The following is a 22,545-nucleotide window of genomic DNA, read 5'->3' as shown; positions in this document are numbered from 1 at the left end:
AATTTTTGTGTTATTAATGAAAATGGATCAACTATTCGTCCTCCTGTACGTTATTTTTTCTACTTAGCATCAAACAACTGTCTATAATAGGAGTAGCAATACTTCTACTATATATTCTAGTCCTAACTATTGCCTTTTTCCACTATCTATATATTTAAGTGATTATTCCATACATCGTAATCGTCTTCGTCTCCCTCGTCAAATTCATCGGAGTCATCATCTTCCTCCTCATCATCCTCTTCTTCTTCATCGTCGTCGTCATCTTCATCCTCTTCTTCAGATGAATATTTTTTCTTTGAGACTGTTCTAGCTGACTTTCTTTTTGGTTGTTCGCTAGAACCTGAATCGCCTATAATAACATTAGTGATTTAAATCATGTGTTATATAATCAACATCTTGATGTATCAAGTCAGTTTCCAATAGTTCGACTCAACAACGTTTAAAAAAGATGTGTTAATATTATTATATACTTAAGAAAAACAACTAAACAATACTTTCGGAGGCATCATCTTCGACGTCATCGACATCTTCAGGGTCGTCAACTTCGTCTTCATCCTCATCTGAATCATTTTGAAATCAAAAAATATTAAATTTAAATAAACAGACAACTAATAGGCATCCTATATACGTTTATCTATTTAGTACCATCTGAAACGCGAGGACGTTTTCTTTCAACCTCATCATCTGACATTTTGTTTACAAGCGAGAAAAGGAAGACTATTTGGATTGTTTTAACAGTGATTAGTCGTTTTAATAAGTTTCTAGTGGTTTCCTTTGTGTATGGCAGTTCAGCAAGCCGCTAATGGGGTTGCTTATAATTGAGACACAAATATCAAGGTTATTATCCATGTATCTCTGCTCATAATTAATCATTTTCCATTTTTAGTATATATGTACTTATTTAACATTAATTATTATTCCTGTGTTGCGTCCCTGGGTTCTATTTTATTCTTTTCTTAATCCTAGTGTGACACACATTTAACTAACAACCGTTATTTTTAATTCATTTATTTTAAATGTGTAATTAGAAAATGTTACAAGAATATAAATTACAACAACGCCACCGTATTTCTGACATATTATCAAATAAATAATTACTTTTTTTTGTGTACAAATTTATTATTTATGATAGACGGGTTTTCAATATTATAATACAGTTTTATTACTTAATAAATTATATAAACATGTGTACATATATTAAGAATTTTTCGTAAACAGTTTTAATAATAAAATGTGTAAATACGTTTATGGTCAGAAAACCTAAATAAATTATATTATAATAAAGAATATAAATTAAATGTCAGATCTATTAGCATTCAAATTATTGAATGTGACTTACTAATAAATAAGATGTTGTTACCTTTAGTAACACAGCTTATAAAGTTCCTAATTTAAAATAATATTTAGTCCTCTAATTAAAACTCTACTGTCATCAATAATTTCCAAATAAATAATGATTAGGGTGTAGATGTTTTTGGTTTTTTACAATTATTTTTACTTCCCCACACTATTGTGTAGTGAGTATATTTTATCAACAATAATACTTATAATTGAATAGTTTTTGATACTTTTTGAATATATATTTATATTCATACGTTCTCACATTCTCATTTTCACACTAATTATATTTAAACTTATTTCACAATGAGGTAAATTATTACATCTATTTATTTTAGTATAATACCCCCGATCTGTACTGATTTAATTGACCTTCTATTTTAGTTTTGATCTATTATTAATTATAATTTAGTAAGCTTTCAATGGATAGATTAAACGACGCCATTACGGCGGTCCTGGAGGGCTCCAAGACAAAGAAGCGTAATTTTGTCGAGACTGTTGAATTACAAATATGTAAGTGTTTACCACTATTAGTTTATCAGATACTGATTTTAAATTTATGGTTTAACTAATCCTCATCAGCCTATTATTTACTTAAGAATGGATACTTCAAGCCCTACACCCGAATTAGTTATAGAATGGCCATATTATAGTATATACAATTTATTATAAATTATGAAGTTTTCAATAACACTCGGTAACTCTTCTTTTAGCCCTCAAAGATTATGATACCCAAAGGGATAAGCGTTTCTCAGGATCAGTCGTACTTGGATCGGCTCCACGCAGGAACATGAAGGTATGCGTGTTCGGAGACGCAGTGCATTGCGATGAAGCAAAGGCCCTGGGAGTGGATTATGTGGACTTGGAAGGCCTCAAAAAGTTCAACAGGAACAAATTGATGGTTAAGAAGTTAGCAAACAGCTACAGCGCCTTCCTCGCGTCACAATCGCTACTGCCGCAAATCCCACGTTTCCTAGGTCCAGGTCTGAACAAGGCAGGTAAATTCCCTACCCAACTGCTGCATACGGACAAAATGGAAGACAAGATAAACGAATTAAAGGCAACTGTTAAGTTTCAGCTGAAGAAGGTGCTATGCATGGGAGTAGCAGTGGGAAACGTTGAAATGTCCCCGGAACAGCTGAGGGCGAACATAGTGCTGTCTCTGAACTACCTAGTTTCACTATTGAAGAAGAACTGGAACAATATTAAGGGATTAACTATTAAATCGACCATGGGAAAACCATACAGAATATACGGTTAATTTTTCATAATGGCTGATACCTTACGTAATATATGATAGGCATCGAAGAGTGATTTATGGAATGAGCAAGTGGGATATGTGTGGGCAAGATTGTTGTGTGTAAAAGAGTTGTTGGCCGCAGAAAAGGGTTGACGCCGTAAACAGTTACTGATCCACAGACAGTAATAGTAGTTAGAAGAGTAAAGAAGATTATTTTTAAATTTTAATGGTGATTCTACAAAACAACATACGATATTGTGGTGATTCCTACCTGTGAGCAGGATTTATCATTCATAACCTGATATTGGTACATAGAATTATACCTTTAACACTCGTTATAAATTTTAAATGGCCACACTTACTAGTGTTTCATCCTTTGGTAATATCAAGGGCCCGGATGTACCAGACTTTGTACGTCGTTAAATAAAAGCTATTACGACCAGTTATAGAGCTATAATTTGATTACGCAGTTTAAAAAAAATAATTATTCTAATCATTGCTATTCTTAGTTAAAGAATCGGAAACACATTAATTATTGTATGCACTGTAGTTATACCCTTTCAATACAGCATTAATGGACAATATTAAATATTCAGGGAGCTTTTAAAGTATCATCAGAGCTATTCGGATGGAAAAATAAGAGAACAGGGGAAGTAATACAGCACAGAAGCACGGACGTGTCAACAATAACGTTCGTGAAGACGAATTCAAGTAGGAATAGCTTAAAAAGTGGCATCATAAACATTTTAGACCTGTATCAACTGAGAATAGAGTTGAATGAATCAAAAAACTACAAGGTCCTGAGATTTGACGGATTCACGGAGAAGGTAAGCTTTGGTGGAGTGTAATGAGCGCACAGAACGTCCACGACCTGAACAACCACTTCACCGAACACTATAAGTTGAGCTGCGAAAAGGATGAAGTCGCAGGAAGCGGCTGGCACTGGGGAACCTACGAGTTCGAGAACGCAACCTTCCGCCTGAGGATCAACAACAGCTCGGGCATCGACATAGACACGAAGTCAATAGCGCAAGCGACAATTCCGTCGAAGACGGACCTGGCAATCGAGCTTAAAACAAACAGCACAGTGTTCAATTCAGACGATTTGGTGGAGATTAGGTTCTGCGTCCCAGGAAAGACCGACCCCGAGGACGCAGAGATACAGCTGGAGGACCTGAAACAGGTTACTAGACTAACTATTAGTGTCGGCAGATTTCGGCAGTTGGCTAAATAGTCGTAGATTTGCACAGATAGATAGATAGAAACCGTGTAAACGCACGCACGTGTTCCGATAATGGCTGCGACCGCAAATGACAACATTTAGACTTTCTTGATGAAAAGCGGTTTGGATGAGATGAAGAGTGAGAAGATCGCCCTGCTCATGGACGTGCCGCTCATAGTGCCCAGAGGAAGGTACGAGATTGAGTTCACGAAGAGGAGCATAAAGCTGCACGGAAAGAGCTACGACTACACACTGCTGTACTCGAACGTAATAAGGATGTTTCTCCTGCCGAAGCCGAACAGTCCTCACGTTAACTTCATACTAGGTAAGTGCAAATAGCTACGCAATCACACGCACTCACGTGCCCATGCGAAGGAAATTTTGGAGAACAGTTGGCTGTTATCGGTTACGATTTTGAGCATGTTTAAAACATTTTATTACAAAAGTCCTTTGAAAATTTTGAGTTTTTGGTGCTGGACCCCCGGTGCTGTGTCATCATGCCGGTAATCCTTGTTCTTGTGTTGATATTGGCTTAAATCTGCCAGTATTTTAGGAGAACACATGTTGAAATGCCATTGTATATGAGATCTTGTCTGATTTAGCCACTTTGTTAATAGATCTTTAATTGTTTTGGCTCCCGAATAATTGGATTTCATGATACGACTGATATTTTAAAAAATACAGTTATTCATTCTTTTTGTTCATAGATATTTCTGATAGGTTAATTTTTAACTTTTTTTTAAAGTTTGATTGATAATAACACTAAGATGATAACATCTTTGATGTGTTTGATTGTTTGTGTTTTAGTTATCGTTTTGATACTCAAATCGTAACTACTTCTCACCAACTCCTCCTCGTGTTACTCACTTAATCATCGATTTATCCTCTTAATCACTGTTAAATCGGCTTGATTACTGCACATGGATTATTATATTAGATAAATACAACCATTTGTTAAGAAAAATTGCTAAGGAAGCTTATAATTACTAACAGGACTGTCGCAGCCCATGAGACAGGGGCAAACGAGATATTCTTACATCGTGATGCAATTTGAAGCAGATCACGAGACCAAAGTGGATTTAAACTTGCAGGAAAATGACATGAAGCAGTTTAAGCTGGATAAGACTCTGGAAGGTAAGGCTAGTTACATTGAAGCATACTCTCATACCAGTACGCGAGCAACTTTTGTAAATGAATGCCCTTTAGGGAAAACTTACAATGTGATTTCAAGACTGTTTGGTTCTCTCGTTAACAGATCCATAGTGGTCCCAGGAGATTTTAAATCGGAGAAGGGAGACTCAGTAACTATTAGACATTCACTGCTTACTATTGCTTATTCACTATTAGCAAATATTAGCGAACATTACCAAGCATTGGCGGCAATAACTAATTCGTTAGGCAATATCGTGCACGTACAAGGCCACAAGTGGACACCTCTTCCCCCTGAACCGGTCATTCCTATTCATAGTCAAGCCAGTCATTTTCATAAGGTGGGTGCTGCTGCCGACATTGGCAATAAAACTGGCACCTGTGCCAGTAGATTGGGCTGCCCTGACTAACGCAATGTTGTAGATTCGAAGACATCGTCAGCGTCGAGTTCAGTAGAACCGGAGTTACCACGCAGAACCGCTTCTTTGCGATTTTGGTATCCATGAGAGGCGCAATAGAGTACGAGTTCACGAACATTGACAAGTCGGAATACAAGGTAATTTGAGCGCAGTCACCCCTTGCTAACTATTCGCCAACACCACATGAACACTAACTCGCACATAGTTCCTGTACGACTACTTGATCTCTAAGCAGGTCAAGGTCGTCAACGCCGAGGACACTGAAAGGGTCGAGCACACTTCCTACAATGACCAAATGGACGAGGACGAGGATGAAGAAGAGGAGGAGGAAGATGAAGAGGACGAGGACTTCCAGGACGAAGGTGAGGCACTTTCCACTAATGATTCCTTAGAATCTGAGGAGGAGGAGGAAGAGGATGAGGAATAACACGCCATCGATTTTTACATATCACAGACGATTCTTAATTTACTATAATAGATAACGTTCGCTATGATAGCAGCTTGTGTTTAGCATGAACGACAGACGTTCGCGTCAGGGGTGTGTATTAGTCAGTGTACATTTGTGGCTTGGAAACAGGCACACGAGCGCAATGTGCAAACGGTTATAAATTTATATTTATGCCATATTTAAAAATTGTGCTCCTATTCTTTGTCGAATTGCTTATTAGGGGTTAGGACTCATTTCAGTATGGGGGCAATGATTTCTGAACTAGTAAAATGGTTCACCTCAGATAAACACATTTTCTCAGGTGTAAATTAGTTTATTAGGCAATGGCCTCTGAAGTTTTAGACGTAGATCGAAAAGAAGTGAAGAGAACTGGCAAGTTGACGGTATCTCGCAAACGGTACGTTTTTGGCATTAATGTAGGACTTTAGGGCGGCAGTCGAACTAGGGTACTATGAAGATGAGTTCGTCCACGTCTTTGGTGAAACTTACAATCAAATTCCTATAGTCAGCCTGAGTTAGTTGGTCACGACTCATTATCTTTAGCATATGTTCACCGTGTTTTTTCGTCTCGTATGATCTCCGACTTGTTCGTTGAGAGTTTCAATGGGAAACCTGTTCAATTTGTAAATTTGGGTGGCGGTTTGGACACTTTGTGTTTCTACCTTCTTAAAAAACATCCTAATGTTATCTGTTTTGACACTGACCTTGAGACTCAGGTGAAGCTGAAATGTGAGTTGATGGCCGGCCACCAGATTTTCACTGATCTCCTTCCCGACTTAAAACTCGAAAATGGGTTTTACTCATCCAGCAGATACAAAATGGTTAGTGTTTGTTACTACTATTACCAATACCCACTACCACCCTCTACTACTATTACCACTACCTCTACCACTACCAACAAGACTAACCCATTTACAGTTTCCCCTTGACCTCACTCGCATTGAAGATTTCCAGAGACTACTTGACGCAGGATTCTCGAAAGAGTATCAACTATTATATAACAAATATAACACACTAATCATCAATTTAGTCTTCCAACTCTTTTCTTCGCAGAGTGCGTTTTCATGTATATTGACCCAGATGTACTAAATGAGGTACGTTTACTTTACTCACCACTTATTCTTGTTCTTAACTCTTTGCTCACTTATTTTAGACTTTAAAATTTCTTTCCAACTTTTGTAATGGACCCGTCTGTTGTTACGAATGGGGATTGGTACGTTATACTCCTATGCCGCAATATTTTTTGATTCAACCATATTGTTGCTGTAGGTGGGACATGATGGCTACTTCACCAAGGCCCTCGTTGAGAAATATAAGGTTCGCCTTTTCTTGATATACTGTTTAGGAACACAAATTGAAACTCTCCGCCTTCCAAAGGTATAGAACGCCCGAAGATATCAAACAGAGGTTGGTTTTAGCCTGATATTTTTCCTAGGTTTAAGGACTTGGGGTGGGAACTGGTTAGTGCCACTCGCGGTACAACTTTTTGGAACCTGCTGCCCGAATCAGAGAGAAAACGCGTATTGGTTCGTCTCAAAATAATTTTACATATTAAATCTATTATAGAATCTCCAATCTTTTAACGAGTTTGAGGGACTGGGTTTACACTACGGATATGGATTTTGTTGTGTGGCATCGAATAAATATGACAATCCGGCACTTCATAAAACTATATTTACGGATGGGATGAAGGCCAACGAAGAATCTGAACTACATTTGGAAGATATTGACTATCATTTGAAGAGAACATCGCCATCGTTCAACAAGCAATTTTTTGACAGGTTTTTCTCGGAGCTCTGGATCAAGGGTTGCTAAAAAGGCTACACATTTGACAGAAACGAGCATAATCTTCGCTGTAAATATTTTATCCTCTGCACGATTCCTCTTTATCACTTAAATTTGCCAATGTCAGTGAGAATCTCCCTCACCTGATACTATATCTTGAGCGGCCTTCCTCCTTTGTTCTCAAGGCTTAACTGTTGATTGAAGTACGCACAACAATATTTAAAAAATTCTATATTTTTCACTAAATTAATTTAAAATGACTACAAGAACTAAAGCCGAAAAGACCTCCCATGTGGTACTCGTCGTAAAACGGTATTTTATAACTTCATCAATAAAATTTAGAGTTTGCGTTGAACTTGGGTATTACGACGACGAGTTTATTGAGTTTTTCGCCGACCCGGCTACCCAGAGTTCACTTTTAAGTATAGGTTTGTTCCAGCTGAATAAAAGGACTATTAGTGCATCATATTAGAACGGTATCCATTCGTATGGTCGCCGACTTGTTCGTTGAGAGTTTCAATGGGAAACCTGTTCAATTTGTAAATTTGGGTGGCGGTTTGGACACTTTGTGTTTCTACCTTCTTAAAAAACATCCTAATGTTATCTGTTTTGACACTGACCTTGAGACTCAGGTGAAGCTGAAATGTGAGTTGATGGCCGGCCACCAGATTTTCACTGATCTCCTTCCCGACTTAAAACTCGAAAATGGGTTTTACTCATCCAGCAGATACAAAATGGTTAGTGTTTGTTACTACTATTACCAATACCCACTACCACCCTCTACTACTATTACCAGTACCTCTACCACTACCAACAAGACTAACCCATTTACAGTTTCCCCTTGACCTCACTCGCATTGAAGATTTCCAGAGACTACTTGACGCAGGATTCTCGAAAGAGTATCAACTATTATATAACAAATATAACACACTAATCATCAATTTAGTCTTCCGACAATGTACATTGCTGAATTTTCATCAATGTATGTTGAAGCAGAGCCCATGAACAAGGTATAGTTTCAACCGTCAGATTTTCACGTTTAGTTTCTTAAATTTCTAAATGAGTTCTCAAATGATGATTCGGTTTACTTTTTTACTGAAGCGGTATTTTATCATGAGTAAATTTAATTAATTTAGTTTGTGCGAAAAACCGAATTTGGGCGCTATTACTTTAAAGTTTTAACAGTTAGTCTTAACACTGGATATTCTCTGTAGCATTTTGTATCTAACTCACTCGGTTGTGCCGTTTACAGAACCTTAGAATCGCAAATTAAAAGGTACGCACTTTTACTTCGATATTTATACTAATGTTTAGGTACGAGGACCTTTCTTGGAAACTTAAGCTTGTGTCTTATAACGACTTTTATAACCACAACTTTGAAACAGAAGAAAAGAAGAGAATTCTGGTAAACGTGATAAATTTAACTAAAAGTATTAGAAATTGGAAGACTTTAAAGAAATGGACGAACTTGGAACCGCTTGCTCACATATGATAAGTGGTTTATGTTACAAAAGTGACAGAAATTTGTCAAAGGTTTTAAATCTATTTCGCACATACGATAATCACACGAACTTAAACTACTACGACATGCCCTATGGCATAAATTTTTCTAAACCGGATTTTGACGTAGATTATTTTAGAAAGCTTTATTTCGACACCCTGAACTTAGGGAGATTAATCGACGAAGAGACCATGACAGACGAAATAAACAACTATTTCGGAAAACTATAGCGCAAAAGGCCTGGGAACTCCCATTTTCCAAAATTTGGATTTACATTATTTCAAAATAGACAACACACTTAAGATTTTGAATCTAAAAATCTTTTAAATGCCTCAATTTTATACAGTTTTTAATCACACTAGATTATAGGACCAGCTCACAGCAGCTTGATTCGTTACACACTGCAATAAAATACATATATTCATGCTATGTACCAAATTTAATGTGGTTTAGTTTTAATTAGAAGAATGGTGATCAGGTCATACGTTTAATGGTAAAATTGATGTGGAAGGAGCAGACTTCCTTCACTTCAAATTATATTAGGAATAGTAAAAATAAATATTATAACGGATTCTACTAGTTAATGTGACCAATAACTTATATAAAGTGGATACCAGTACAAAGTGTGTATTGGGGATTCTGACAGTTTGGGATGATTTTTTTCAAAGTGTGGAATTTATTATGCTTCTATGTCAAAACAAATGTCAAACTAGTTAAATTTAACAACACAATGTCCTGATATGTGGAGCTTTTACTCCAATCTTTCCCATTCTGGGGATATAAAATGTCGTTTTATTCTGTTTTTCTTGAAACACATTGGCCTTCAAAACACCGGTTTCGATTTCCTAAATGAAGTTGGTACTAAACAGACTTGTTTCAGGTTCCAAATGGGCACCTTTCATCCTTGTTTGGAAGAGGTAATTACAACTATTGCTACAAAATTTCTTAGGAACTGTGTTGAAAAAGGCTACTACGACGACGACTTCATTAAACATTTTACCATTAAAACGAATATGCCCGCTCTTGCGCATCTATGTAAGTTTTTCGGCCCGCTCATTATGTTCAGTCATGTACTTGAGGGTGACGGGAATTCGGAAGGTTATTAGTACCTTTTTCGAGTCGTTCAAGGGACAGAAGCTCCAACTCGTTAATCTCGGATGCGGGCTCGACTGTATTTCACTATGGGTTTTGAAAAAGTACGACAACGTCACCTGCTTCGACCTTGACCTGGAATACCAGATAAAGTTGAAGCTTGAGATATTTTCAAGGACGAAAGAGATACTGTCTCTCTTTCCTGACTATGAGCTAACAGAAAACATGTTCAAATCCTCCAGATACACAGTGGTATGTGTTTTATCACATTTATACAAAACACTTTTTCACTTTAACACTGACTTTTATTCTTAGTTTCCTTGTGACTTGAGGAATATTGATGAACTCGATAAGTTAAAAGAGTTTGGTTTTTCCAGTGAACTTCCAACTATTTATTTGAGTGAATTTGTTTTAACATATGTCGAGAATCATTTATCGAACAAGGTGATTTATTATATTTATTTACCTTATATCTAACAACTCATTCATCAGGTCATCAGTAAATGTACCACGATGTCCAAGGCTCCCTCTATCTTCGTGTTTTTTGAACTTGTAAGTCCACATACTTGATTTAAACCTTGATAATACTCTCTAACTCAACTTTAGACAAATCCTTCAAGCTTCTTTGCCAAGTGGTACTTTCCTCTTGTTCAGGTTTGTTAACTTACCATGAACACTGTTAATTTAGCAGCACAACGTCAATATGTATTCGTTTGATGAGTATCCCACTTTCGAATCGCAATATGAAAGGTTCGCACATGTGATGATATATTTTTGTCTACCTATGTCTGGCACTATCTCTTCCCACCTCTCAAAATACCATAATTCTTAACACAGGTTTAAGTCCCTAGGATGGGACGAAGCTTTCTTTCGCCATTTAAATTTTACATACAACTACATGATTGACAAGAATGAGAGAAAGAGAGTACGGGTATGTCACAGCCACCCCTTATAGCTACACACTAAACTTTTAATCAAAACTAAAATACCATCTTCACATCTATTATCTTAGAGTCTTGAAAATTTTAAAGACATGCTAACTCTGGCACAGTTTTGTAATCACTGGGTAATAGGTGTAGCATGTAAAAACCCTAATGAATATAAGAATTTTATGGAAAGATTCAATGAATATGAACTGAACAACGATGATGTGGAAGACGAACTTATGTACCAGTTCGACCCGAAAGACTTACACAAAGAATTTGATATTGTCCCACTACAACAATTTGTTGAAACAATGTACGGAGATCCTTTTTCTATCATCTCCGAAGATCAAAAGGCCTTTTATGACCATCATTCCATAACATCGTAGTGATTATAATTTAATAGAGAGGTGTATCATCTGTTACAAATAATATCATCTTTAAATTGTAAATATCCATCAAAAAATATAAAACGTACTTTGCATGGAAGGATAACTAAAGGCTTATTTGTTATTGAGGAAGGCTAAATCGTTAATTCTACGAAACATAAAGATAAGGATAAAAAATTTTATATAGATATAACTAGATTTTCTACTTCAAAGTTGGTTTAATGGCTTTTAAACTGTTGATATGTCTGGGGCACACAAATCCATTTTTCTTCTGGATAAGGGGTTTTTAAGGGCTTAAATTAGCAGATTAGTTGTGTTTAAATAATTGCATTGTTGAAAACGTTCAAATTGGCTACCTATAATGACCGCAAACAAGCCTGATGATGTTATAAACACAAGTCACGGAGTTTCTAACTTTAAGAGGTACTTATTCCTTCTTAACTGTGTTTTAGGTGTGCCGTCGACAGGGGCTACTACAAAGACGATTTTATTAAGTTGTTCACCTCTCCATATCAATCGTTGCAGGCCATTGACTTGTGTAAGATTCTACACATTCGTTAGCTATTTATTCATTTTCTCAACTTATCGAACTGGCTATAAATTTACATGCATAGGGGCCTATCTAAGGATCACCACTCTCAGGAAATTGGTCCACGAGTTCATGGAGACTTTCAAAGGCGAAAAGGTCCAGTTTGTCGATTTGGGTTCCGGCCTCTCCACCTTTTCACTTTACTTGCTGCATACTTATGAAAACGTCGTTTGTTTCGATATGGACTTTATACATCATATGCGCCACAAGGCTCAGCTTATTCACAGTTCCAACCGGTTTTCTCACTTGAACTATAAGCTTGTCGATGGGCTGCTGGTCTCTGACACCTACAAAATGGTACTGACTCCAACTACCCTGTTCACTGATTTACCCCTACTTTTAGGTGCACATGGATTTTGAGAATCTTGAGGAAGTTTACAAATTGGAAGACCATGGAGTCTCCAGGGATCTTCCGACTTTCTTTTTGTCCGAGTTCTGTCTAACTTATGTGGAAAACGACAAATCCGACAAGGTAGATTTTACCTTCCTTTTTACCACTTTTAGGTCATTGAATTCCTGGCTGGATTCTCAAATAGGCCTTCAGCCTACGCCTTCCTAGACTACGTATGTTGCCTTAAAAATGAAATTTGCAGGTTGGAAGCTGGACCAAGTTTGGGAAGTGGTACAGCGACCTTTTTGAGGTATGTTTTTACCTTAGACAAGAAATTTAGAAATTTGGGGCCGAGTTTAAATCCTTTCGGAAATACGACACCATTGAAAAGCACGTGCGAAGGTGTGTTACAGAAAATTACACTTGCACACTGCCAACAATACTTGGGTTAATTTTACTTTGCAGACATAAGGAACTTGGTTGGGACTACACTATGGTAAACCAGATGACTTTTACGTACAATGAGATTCTAACTGATGAGGAGAGGCGGAGGGTAGTGGTAGGTTTTACACACTTTACTGAAAGTTGAGTTAACCAGTGGAATCCCTGTCATTCTTTGTCAGAACCTGGATAATTTCAAGGACTTTCACGAAGCCGGGGTGTACTGTAATCATACTGTGATTGGGGCAGCAGTTAAGCCCAAAGAAGAGCTCTCGAGGCTGGTTGACCTGTACGATAGTGCAAAAAAGGGCCAACACAGTGGGAAGAAATCCCCTGATTTTATTCCATACGATCATGGGTTTGATCCCGACGAGTTTGACGTTGATTATTTCACGAAGATGCTGCACATATTTGTTCGGTGATTCCATTCTGGGGTCTACAGCCAATTATAGGAATGTTTCAATTCGTCACGTCTTTTCACAGCACATTCTTGTATTTTGGGGCTCCAAGTCATGAGCAATGAAAAGCGTGCGTCCAAATTCAGCTGGTCTCCTCTCATTATTGTTTTAAAAAGGTACGCCTTTACTCTCTTAACATTTATTAGGAATTCCATCGAGTTGAAATACTATGAAGGAGAACACTATAAGTACTTTGCTCCCAAAACCCCGCAGATTCCCTTCCATAGCATGTGTACGTTTAAATTTTAACACGATTATGCAGACTCGTATATTAGAGTAACAGGGAACAGGAAGATTTTCGAAAAATTTATTAGATGCTCCCCGAATCAAAAAATTCAATTTGTTAACTTGGGATCAGGGCTAGACATAACGTCTCTCTGGATCCTTGAGAAATTTAAAAACGCAGTTTGCTTTGATTTGGACCTGGAGAGTCAAATTAGGATGAAGGTGAACGTTATTAAAAACACCCAAGAACTGCTAAATATGTTTCCTGAGCATACTATCACTGATACGACCTTTCACTCCGATAAATACCACATTGTACGAACTTATTCACTAGTCGTATTAGTTATTTTACACACAATTTATTTAGAATTTTATCTGATATGATTAACTAATATTTTTAACAGCTGCCTTGCGACTTCAGGAATCTTGATGAACTTGATAAGTTAAAAGAGTTTGGTTTTTCCAGTGAACTTCCAACTATTTATTTGAGTGAATTTGTTTTAACATATGTCGAGAATCATTTGTCAAACAAGGTGATTTATTATATTTATTTACTTTGTATTCAACACACAATATATTCATAGGTTATTGAACGGCTCTCCAATATGTGTTCTGGACCTTCCATTTTGCTCTATCACGAATATGTAATTTTACTGAGGAATTAATTTATTTTAGTTAATGCCGGGCACTCCTTTTATGAATTGGCTTAATAAAGTTTTACAGGTTTGGTCTTTTCATTTTATTATACACAGAAAAATAACACTCCACTCTACTCACTGACCGAATACTATACCGAAGAGTTACAAATCGAAAGGTTTTTTATTATAAATTATAAATTAATTAGATATAAAACTCTGGGTTGGGATAACACACATATCTTGTATTACAATTCCGTTTATAACTACATGATTGACAAGAATGAGAGAAAGAGAGTACGGGTATGTCACAGCCACCCCTTATAGCTACACACTAAACTTTTAATCAAAACTCAAATACCATCCTCACATCTATTATCTTAGAGTATTGAAAATTTTAAAGACATGAAGCACCTTGCTGTGATGTGTAGCCATTCCGCTATAGGAGTTTCAGTCAAAAACTGCAACGGAATGGAAGACTTTTTAAAATTTTTAGACTCGTCTCATTTTGATGATGATTTGGATAATATGTTACCAAAGTACAGTGATAAGGAAATCGAAAGCGTGTTTGACCTTAAATTCTTTGACGAAATTACTCAACATCTTTATAATGTTACGTGTGCACCAAATACCGAGGAATCACGAGCATTTTTTGATAGATTCAGTAAATTTTCATAAATAATATTTAAATTGAACAATATGTGTATTATTTTTTATTATGTAACTATGAAACATTGCTTACTGAGATTCTATTTCTGGGGGATTAACACTTAAAAATTGTGTGTTTTCAGGGTATATTATAGACATAAACTTGTAAATAATTTTTAATCAGGAAAATGGACCTGCAATTTGATCCTTCTATGAATCCTTCCACATTTTCTCCTCAGTCGGCAGTTGAGAAGAGGTATTTGCAACTATTGGTACAAAATTTCTTAGGAACTGTGTTGAAAAGGGGTACTATGAGGACGAATTCATTGTACACATATGCCCTAAAACTTCACAATCGCCAGTTTTGAGTATTTGTAAGTTTTAGCCTATTCTCAAATTGCATTTAGTCGATTACATTCGAGTTGTTGGCAACAGAACCGTTATATCACACTTTTTCAGTAACTTTAAGAACCAGAAGGTTCAGCTTGTTAACCTGGGTTGTGGAATGGACTCACTGTCCCTATGGGTCATGACCAAATTTACCAATTGTGTGTGCTACGATTTGGACTTGGAGTTCCAAACCAGAGTTAAGAAGGACATTATACTTGAATCTGAAGAGCTGTTATCTATTTTTCCCACACACAGGCACACAGAATCCTCTTTCCACTCAGATCGATACCACCTAGTATCTATTATTTATGTATTTGATTCACCCTTGTTTCATCAGACACCTAATGTTGGCTTTTCACACTTGTAGTTAAACCTATCTAATTTTACTAAGTATCTTGCCAATTCAACATATATATTTAAAATTTTATTCTTAGTTTCCTTGTGACTTGAGGAATATTGATGAACTCGATAAGTTAAAAGAGTTTGGTTTTTCCAGTGAACTTCCAACTATTTATTTGAGTGAATTTGTTTTAACATATGTCGAGAATCATTTATCGAACAAGGTGATTTATTATATTTATTTACCTTATATCTAACAACTCATTCATCAGGTCATCAGTAAATGTACCACGATGTCCAAGGCACCATCTATCTTCATTAATCACGAACACGTATCTGTTTAAACTTAATTTCCCATTTTAGGTGATAAACAAGGGGCCAATTTACGAGGCCGGGAGGATCGCATTAAAGGTTTTTGATATTATTTTTAATACGCTGCAGAATAACAAAACTCCAGTGTACACAGTATGCGAGTATCCAAATGTTGAAGCTCAAGCCAACAGGTATTTTATACCAATAGCAGACTGAGAATATGATTAGCTGCAATTCCGTTATAACCTATGGTTTATTAAATTGTCATTAATAATTTGTAGGTATAAGAGCCTAGGCTGGGATGACATCTCTGTTCTGTTTTATACGCACGTGTACAACTACATTTTTGACAAGGATGAGAGGATTAGAGTAACGGTAACTGCTTGACTGTTATAATGCCTTAGAAAATTGAAGACTTTAAGGAATTTCATACTTTGGGACTGTATTGTAGTAGTACTATGTTCGGAGTCGCTACGAAAAACTGTGACGCCTTGCAAGAGTTCGTCAAGATGATTACCGTTCCCAAAACTTCTAAAGTCGAAGAAGGTGATCCTCTAATACCGCATTTTAGTGAGGATGAGCTTGACAAGGAGGAACCGGGTCCGTTCTTGAAGTTCGTCGAGGGCGTCTTTGAAGTAACCTATAGCACAAGGTCTGAGGAGTGCCAAAGATACTACAGAAGATTTTAATTACGTAGAATGTGCTATATAACCTTTAGTTTTTAATTTAAGTGGAATTTAAGTCTTATTAGCCAGGAATCTTATTTATCCTAAGTGTGTATTGTATTTTTCCTTTTCTGTTTAAAGTTACGGGAATTTGTAAATTAAATAAACTGCAGGTCTAATGTAATAAAATGAAATTGTAGATATAGGTGTAACTGAATACCAGCTAAAATAATTTGTAATATGGGATGAGCGTTGGAACATGGATTCTGTTGTGTGTTTGGAGGTCCAAGGTTACTTTGTACTAATATGCAGCACTTGACTTATTTGTCAATGTCTGATTTACAATTTGAGTAGATGGGCCTTTTGGACATAAAGAAGAGTGCCAAAACGGCAATTTTGACAAGAAGGTAATCTGAACACTATTTAAGGCCATTTTTCAGATCTTCCAAGGACCTCGGCTATTTCGAGGATGAATACCTTGACTTCTTCTCAACTAAGTCTAGAAGCCCACCTTCTATCAACCTGGGTTAGTTTCATTCCCTATATCGATCCTTAGCTACGTATTTGAGGGTTTCTTCCCTGAGATTGTGCTTTGACGAGTTTTTCGGGTATTTTAAAAACGAAAGGGTTCAATTTCTTTGTTTGGGGACTGGTTTGGACACTACTCCCTACCACTTCCTTGAGACCTATGGCAATGTGGTCTGCTTCGACCACGATTTTGAGGAGATCATGAGGTCCAAAGCCCAGATTATGCAAAAGCATAAAAAATTTTTTGAACTTCTCCCTGATTTAAGGGCCTCTGGCGATTATGTGACCTCCGAACGCTACAAAATGGTACTCTTCAGCTCCTTATCTTCCTCTTAGGTCCCCTTTGATTTGTACGATTTTGATAAAATATCCGTCTTGTTAGACTCTGGAATCTCCAGCGCTTTGCCTACTCTTATTTTAAGTGACTTATGCATGAGCCACTTGAAGACTAAATCTTCAAATAAGGTACTTTTCTTTGTTAATCTTTACTTCAGCTCCTCCAATGGTTCGCTGACTTTTTCAAAGGCCCAGTTTTATATTTGTGTCTTGAGCCCGTATGTTTTTCTATTTCATCCATACCTCCCATCTTAATTTAAATTTAGTTGACTAAGGATGGCGAAAAAAACGAATTCGAAGATGTAACTTAAGTGTTTGTTTATGCGTATGTAATTTAGATAACTGGTTGGATACCACATTCTTCAATCGACTATCCCACCAAAGAGTCGCAAACTAAAAGGTTGGCCTAATAGAAATTTTATTAACAGGCTTCTTATTAATCTCCATTAATTACTATCACTTTCATACAGATACACTGATCTTGGCTGGGATGGATTTCACATTAAGTTTGGCGCTTACTTTTATAATAGGCTAAGCTTATCTGAAAGAGAGCGCGTTCTGGTACTCAAATATTTTATATCTTGTTCATTCCTTTTTAGAAAATTGAAAATTTTACTCAGATGGAGCTATTAGATAATATTTGTCACCTTTTTTTCCTTGGATTCGCCTTTAAGAATTTCAAGGATCCTAGCTTCTTCGACTTTCTTTTTCACGAAATCAGTGCCACTGATTCAAAAATGGTTTCCTTAGGAAACGACCCTCTCCCTATTCTTGAAATTGGTAGGAACAATGTTGAGTTCGTCAAGTTTTACACTGAGCTCTCTGAAACCCCTATAGACTGCGTAACCTTTTAATTTTAGTGCACATTTACCGATATAATAATATACATTACACGTATACATTTATTAAGGTACATTAACTAATGTGCACAAGTGTGTGTTTTCGCGTTTTTGCTGAGCGCAAGGGGCTCCGCGCTTAAACTTCATCCCACTATATCCTTGAACAACTCTCTTACCGACTCGTTCTTTTCCAGCTTCTTTATATACAGCTTCCTGTTTGCCTTGAACTCCGACAGATTCACCATTCTTGCGAACTTACTGTTCCTCGACTTGATCGTTTCGTAGTGGTCCAGCATCTTTGACAGCAGGGCCACCTTGTCCTGGGCCTGACGTCCATGAATGGCTACCTCAACTTACCCTCAGGAGGCTGAAGAAGCCGTAGAGCACGTGGGAGCCTCCTATGTCCAGACACAGCTCCACCAGGCTCGCCTCGAACACTGGCAGCAGCTTCCTCACGTACTTCTCCGGGAGGAGCGCCAGCCTCACGTCGAAGACGTTCTGCAGCACTCGCGAGAAGTACACGTCGCAGCAGACCTCCACGAACTTCCCGCTTTCCACTGCGTGGTTCAGGAAGTGCTTAAACGAGGACACCGCCTCTCCTATCACTGACTTTTGGAACTTAACCAGGTAGGTCAGCACTGAGCATCCTGAGGGCCTCAGCAGTATCTCCGAGTCGCTTCTTCCTGCGGAGGTCACCACAAACCAGAACCTGTTTTCCTCCTTCACTCCAAAGTCATCCAGCAGCTTTTTATAGAACTGCTCCTGGCACGTGTACAGGTCGATGCACGCTTTACACAGCTTCCATGCGATTGAGCTGCTCTTCGAATTTGCCAGATTTTTAATATTAAGATCTAATGAATCTTATGTCACGTGGTTTATTACTTATTACTTATTACTCATTACTTATTAATTATTAATTTTCTAATTTGCTAAATTAGTTATCTCTTTCGCTTAATTACTTTAATAGGTCGACAAATTACTTATCCATTCTGCCTAACAGTCCACTTACTCTCTATCATGAACTCCAGGTGCGACTTTTGAAAGTGGCTGTTTTCTATAAACGACTGTACTACGTAGTTCAGGTACAAATCGTTGCATATGTTTTCCAGGTCCTTCACCACCAGGTTATTGTATATGTATGTGTACTCCACGTTTGTGCAGAGCGGCATTATCGTCTGCAGAATGTAGCTCGTGTTCTTCGAATTCTTCAGCAGGGGTATCGTTTCCATTATTATTGACAGCAACATGTCTTCCTTTTCTACTCAGTACATCAATAACGGTTGCATACGCTCAGTCTCACTTATTATGTATATTTGTAAACACACAAATGCCTGCGTATCACTTACCCAGTTGGTCTGTCGCGTGCAACAGTGTCACTAACAGTGAGAACGTCGCTGAGGACTGCGTCGTCTTCGACGTGCTTTTCATATCTTTCAGAAACAATGTTCCCCAGTGGAACAGCTTTTCTTTTCGCCATTCTGGTATTTTCTACAAATAATCTACTATCTACTCCCGGGTACCTCCTTGTCCACGTGCACCTCCTCGAGAACGTGTTCTACGAATTACCGTTACTCTGTAAACAGGCTTTTACTTACTCTTCGTTGGCGCTTTCTTCTTATACAGTTCGTTGACCAGCGACGACATTATTGAACGCAGTATATAGGACCCTGAGACGTGGTGTGCGAGCTCAAACAAACACTCCTCCCTGTATTAATTTACGCCATTCTCATTCAATTTCACGCAACAATTATAGTAGACTCAACATTGCCCATTATTTTATTATTTTAACCAATTACACTCTACTATTTTACTAATTTCCTATTTATTCTTACTCTATTTTATTCGCGATGTGCATCAGCAGAGTGTCGAACTTTTTATCAAATTTTACGAAGGACGTCACACAGTTTATTGCCGTCTGCAGTACGTGGGACCCGAACGTTTCTTTTGCCAGGTTTGCGAACTCTCCGCTCGTGAGCAGGTTCGTCAACACCTTCAGGCCCAGCTCCCTCTTCTCCCCGAAGTGGCCTCCGTCCTCCAGAGACATTACCAACAGCTCAAACAACTCCTCCAACACCAACGAGTGGTTCGGATCCGCTGCCAGCTTCGGTATCTACAAAATTCATGATCGTGCCGCGAGCATGGAGAGGTGGGCATATTTTTAGTGTGTTCTACGGTTTTAGCTCTTACGGTGTGTACATTTACTCACATAGTGGTTTATTTCCGACAGCACGTTGGAAGCAAGTATAAACTTATCTTCGTTCGATGATTCCTGTAGCGACTGCGAAATTTTTTCCCGAAGACTGTTTAGATACACTACTGTGTCGTGGTATCTCATTTTACTTCATTTGCTTCTTCCTTATTTTACGATTCATATTTTACATCTTCAGATTTAAAGGTGAATCAACTTACCTTTTCCAGCCTCACTCCGGGTGTGTTATCAGGAGGCTCACTTTTAAAAATGTCTAAACTCTATGAAAGATTATACCAACCGTGAACCAAGTATTTTATATTTTATTCTAAACTATTTATCACCTCTTATTTAGCCGACTAATAATTATTTTTTAGCTGTCGAACGTATTCGTGCTGTCAGTTCCATTCAGGACGACTATTCCGAGTTTAAGAATAAAACTGCCATTAAACGCATTTTCGACCCAGTGAGTGAGTTGTACTGGACATATTATGAGAATATTACTTTGAAAAAATCCTCAAAGTCCGACAAAAGTGATCCTACCATCGTATTGTTGCACGGCATTTGCGGTACTGCCGGATGCTACTTTTATTTGTTCAATAAACTGACAGAACTGGTACCATGCTATTTAATTTTAGTTTATTATATATTTGTTTCCTTTTCAACTTACACATTAATTCTTTTGTTAGGGATACAGGTGCATATCCGCTCAGTATCCTGAGTATTTAACGCCGTATGAGTGGATTGCCGGGTTTTTACACTTTATAGAATACTTAAATTTGAGCAAGCCCTGCGTTTTTGGCAGTGACTTGGGAGGATTTCTTCTGCAATTGTTCGTTCAACGTTATCCTGATTCACTAAATAGCATAATTCTTTGCAATTCGTACAGAAGGTATCTTTTTGCTATATTATATAGTAATGATGGTAGTCACTAAGCACGTTGCAATTTACTTATTTGTGCTATTATCTATATATCATCTATGCTATATCTATGTGTTTGCGTATGTGTGTATCACTATGTTAAGTATGCAGTATTTACATTTTTGCATCTCCTTAATAATTTCTAGGACTGATGCCTTCAGTGTATCGCCTGAATTTCGTGACATTTATGGCAATATTTACTCTATTCTCCCACATATTATTTTAAAGGGCTTGTACATTGAGTATTATATTTGTCCTAAGAATGACGACTACAATCAACATAAAGTTGAATTGCGGGAGCAGTATGCTAAGGAGTTCATGGCGTATGAATTGGACCAGTTATCATCTAACGATTTGGGATCACGAATAACGTATGCAGTAGAACAATACACTATTCACTCAGTTTCTTATTTATTTTTATTAATTATTTCTACTAAACATTTACTTTTTTTTCTGATCATCTATAACTTAATTTACCCATTATTTTCACTGTATCAACAATTTAGGCTACAATTAACTGGCGAATATGTTTACGATAAGGACCTGAGTGGCTTTAAAAAGGATAAAATATTGCTCATAGAAACCAATAATAATAACATCCCAGAGGAGCTTACACAGGACATAAAAGCATGGTTGATTTACCACTACTACTACTACTATTACTACTATTAATACTACTACTACTACTATTAATACTATTACTACTACTAATACTACTACTATTAATACTATTACTACTACTATTACTACTACTTTAACTACTGCTACTACTACTACTTTAACTACTGCTACTACTACTACTTTAACTACTGCTGCTACTACTACTACTATTATTACTACTACTACTAATACTCTTAATTCTGATACCATTGTGTAGGTATAAAAACTCTAAGGTTGGATACATTAAAAACGGTGGCGACTTCCCCTATCTAACTCGCCCCGATGAAATTGCTGTATACATTCAGGTTCATTTAAACAACATTAAGTATTCTCAAGAGAATAACTACAATAAACTCCTGTCATCGGACAGCTTCAATGATTCTCGCGGTAAAACTAAGACCGGTAACATTAGTAGGGATGAAAAGGTTGAAATTGACTACGATTCTGAGAACAGCGTAATCAATTTATAGCTTTAACTCATCTCATCCAACATGTAATATAGTCTCACACTGCTCATACTTGCAATAAAATTAC

At 37.2% G+C, this 22,545-nt stretch overlaps 11 protein-coding genes across 11 annotated transcripts; 8 read left to right on the top strand and 3 right to left on the bottom strand.

The window, feature by feature from the left end:
- Positions 1 to 31: 31 nt before the first annotated feature.
- Positions 32 to 873, bottom strand: TOT_040000775 (hypothetical protein; the record flags this gene model as incomplete). Its single annotated transcript, XM_009694414.1, has 5 exons — positions 32 to 142; positions 303 to 349; positions 495 to 560; positions 646 to 799; positions 826 to 873. 5 exons carry the CDS (start codon positions 871 to 873, stop codon positions 32 to 34), a joined length of 426 nt encoding a protein of 141 aa, XP_009692709.1.
- Positions 874 to 1,644: 771 nt separating this feature from the next.
- TOT_040000980 (60S ribosomal L1/L10a protein) lies at positions 1,645 to 2,599 on the top strand (the record flags this gene model as incomplete). Its single annotated transcript, XM_009694413.1, has 3 exons — positions 1,645 to 1,649; positions 1,751 to 1,851; positions 2,052 to 2,599. The coding sequence occupies 3 exons, from the start codon at positions 1,645 to 1,647 to the stop codon at positions 2,597 to 2,599; spliced, it is 654 nt and encodes a 217-aa protein (XP_009692708.1).
- A 327-nt stretch (positions 2,600 to 2,926) lies between these two features.
- On the top strand, positions 2,927 to 4,228 carry TOT_040000773 (structure-specific recognition protein 1; the record flags this gene model as incomplete). Its single annotated transcript, XM_009694412.1, is given in 5 exon segments — positions 2,927 to 2,989; positions 3,175 to 3,405; positions 3,438 to 3,761; positions 3,903 to 4,125; positions 4,140 to 4,228. The coding sequence occupies 5 exon segments, from the start codon at positions 2,927 to 2,929 to the stop codon at positions 4,226 to 4,228; spliced, it is 930 nt and encodes a 309-aa protein (XP_009692707.1).
- Positions 4,229 to 4,237: 9 nt separating this feature from the next.
- Positions 4,238 to 4,456, bottom strand: TOT_040000772 (hypothetical protein; the record flags this gene model as incomplete). The annotated part of the gene is made up of 1 exon (XM_009694411.1): positions 4,238 to 4,456. The coding sequence occupies one exon, from the start codon at positions 4,454 to 4,456 to the stop codon at positions 4,238 to 4,240; it is 219 nt and encodes a 72-aa protein (XP_009692706.1).
- Positions 4,457 to 4,807: 351 nt separating this feature from the next.
- On the top strand, positions 4,808 to 9,391 carry TOT_040000771 (structure-specific recognition protein 1; the record flags this gene model as incomplete). Its single annotated transcript, XM_009694410.1, is given in 23 exon segments — positions 4,808 to 5,101; positions 5,199 to 5,368; positions 5,373 to 5,505; positions 5,574 to 5,636; positions 5,880 to 5,969; positions 6,137 to 6,213; positions 6,245 to 6,330; positions 6,360 to 6,637; positions 6,735 to 6,799; positions 6,847 to 6,910; positions 7,086 to 7,133; positions 7,162 to 7,223; positions 7,252 to 7,342; positions 7,383 to 7,623; positions 7,946 to 8,029; positions 8,061 to 8,338; positions 8,436 to 8,500; positions 8,548 to 8,611; positions 8,645 to 8,704; positions 8,816 to 8,877; positions 8,916 to 9,006; positions 9,039 to 9,227; positions 9,242 to 9,391. Coding segments are annotated over 23 exon segments (2,805 nt in total).
- A 560-nt stretch (positions 9,392 to 9,951) lies between these two features.
- Positions 9,952 to 11,644, top strand: TOT_040000770 (uncharacterized protein; the record flags this gene model as incomplete). Its single annotated transcript, XM_009694409.1, has 7 exons — positions 9,952 to 10,019; positions 10,052 to 10,137; positions 10,169 to 10,446; positions 10,510 to 10,638; positions 10,801 to 10,848; positions 11,207 to 11,502; positions 11,524 to 11,644. 7 exons carry the CDS (start codon positions 9,952 to 9,954, stop codon positions 11,642 to 11,644), a joined length of 1,026 nt encoding a protein of 341 aa, XP_009692704.1.
- A 223-nt stretch (positions 11,645 to 11,867) lies between these two features.
- TOT_040000769 (leucine carboxyl methyltransferase) lies at positions 11,868 to 14,863 on the top strand (the record flags this gene model as incomplete). Its single annotated transcript, XM_009694408.1, has 16 exons — positions 11,868 to 11,929; positions 11,959 to 12,044; positions 12,121 to 12,392; positions 12,439 to 12,567; positions 12,600 to 12,659; positions 12,689 to 12,736; positions 12,767 to 12,828; positions 12,892 to 12,985; positions 13,050 to 13,247; positions 13,320 to 13,441; positions 13,472 to 13,557; positions 13,588 to 13,865; positions 13,955 to 14,083; positions 14,135 to 14,194; positions 14,303 to 14,488; positions 14,570 to 14,863. 16 exons carry the CDS (start codon positions 11,868 to 11,870, stop codon positions 14,861 to 14,863), a joined length of 2,166 nt encoding a protein of 721 aa, XP_009692703.1.
- A 158-nt stretch (positions 14,864 to 15,021) lies between these two features.
- TOT_040000768 (uncharacterized protein) lies at positions 15,022 to 16,563 on the top strand (the record flags this gene model as incomplete). The annotated part of the gene is made up of 7 exons (XM_009694407.1): positions 15,022 to 15,089; positions 15,122 to 15,207; positions 15,241 to 15,518; positions 15,835 to 15,894; positions 15,926 to 16,065; positions 16,156 to 16,249; positions 16,279 to 16,563. The coding sequence occupies 7 exons, from the start codon at positions 15,022 to 15,024 to the stop codon at positions 16,561 to 16,563; spliced, it is 1,011 nt and encodes a 336-aa protein (XP_009692702.1).
- A 330-nt stretch (positions 16,564 to 16,893) lies between these two features.
- Positions 16,894 to 18,257, top strand: TOT_040000767 (uncharacterized protein; the record flags this gene model as incomplete). The annotated part of the gene is made up of 6 exons (XM_009694406.1): positions 16,894 to 16,946; positions 16,980 to 17,065; positions 17,096 to 17,373; positions 17,404 to 17,621; positions 17,874 to 17,964; positions 18,003 to 18,257. 6 exons carry the CDS (start codon positions 16,894 to 16,896, stop codon positions 18,255 to 18,257), a joined length of 981 nt encoding a protein of 326 aa, XP_009692701.1.
- A 128-nt stretch (positions 18,258 to 18,385) lies between these two features.
- Positions 18,386 to 20,577, bottom strand: TOT_040000766 (Pumilio RNA-binding region repeat containing protein; the record flags this gene model as incomplete). Its single annotated transcript, XM_009694405.1, has 8 exons — positions 18,386 to 18,568; positions 18,600 to 19,093; positions 19,252 to 19,500; positions 19,589 to 19,730; positions 19,763 to 19,797; positions 19,838 to 19,947; positions 20,075 to 20,352; positions 20,449 to 20,577. 8 exons carry the CDS (start codon positions 20,575 to 20,577, stop codon positions 18,386 to 18,388), a joined length of 1,620 nt encoding a protein of 539 aa, XP_009692700.1.
- A 136-nt stretch (positions 20,578 to 20,713) lies between these two features.
- TOT_040000765 (uncharacterized protein) lies at positions 20,714 to 22,481 on the top strand (the record flags this gene model as incomplete). Its single annotated transcript, XM_009694404.1, has 6 exons — positions 20,714 to 20,741; positions 20,808 to 21,046; positions 21,120 to 21,322; positions 21,498 to 21,722; positions 21,858 to 21,983; positions 22,229 to 22,481. The coding sequence occupies 6 exons, from the start codon at positions 20,714 to 20,716 to the stop codon at positions 22,479 to 22,481; spliced, it is 1,074 nt and encodes a 357-aa protein (XP_009692699.1).
- Between the last annotated feature and the right edge of the window lie 64 nt (positions 22,482 to 22,545).

The sequence above is a fragment of the Theileria orientalis genome, chromosome 4, assembly GCF_000740895.1.
Source record: "Theileria orientalis strain Shintoku DNA, chromosome 4, complete genome".
In the NCBI taxonomy this organism is placed as follows: domain Eukaryota; phylum Apicomplexa; class Aconoidasida; order Piroplasmida; family Theileriidae; genus Theileria; species Theileria orientalis.
Note: the sequence above shows the minus strand (reverse complement) of the source record. Positions and strands in the feature narration are given on the sequence as shown.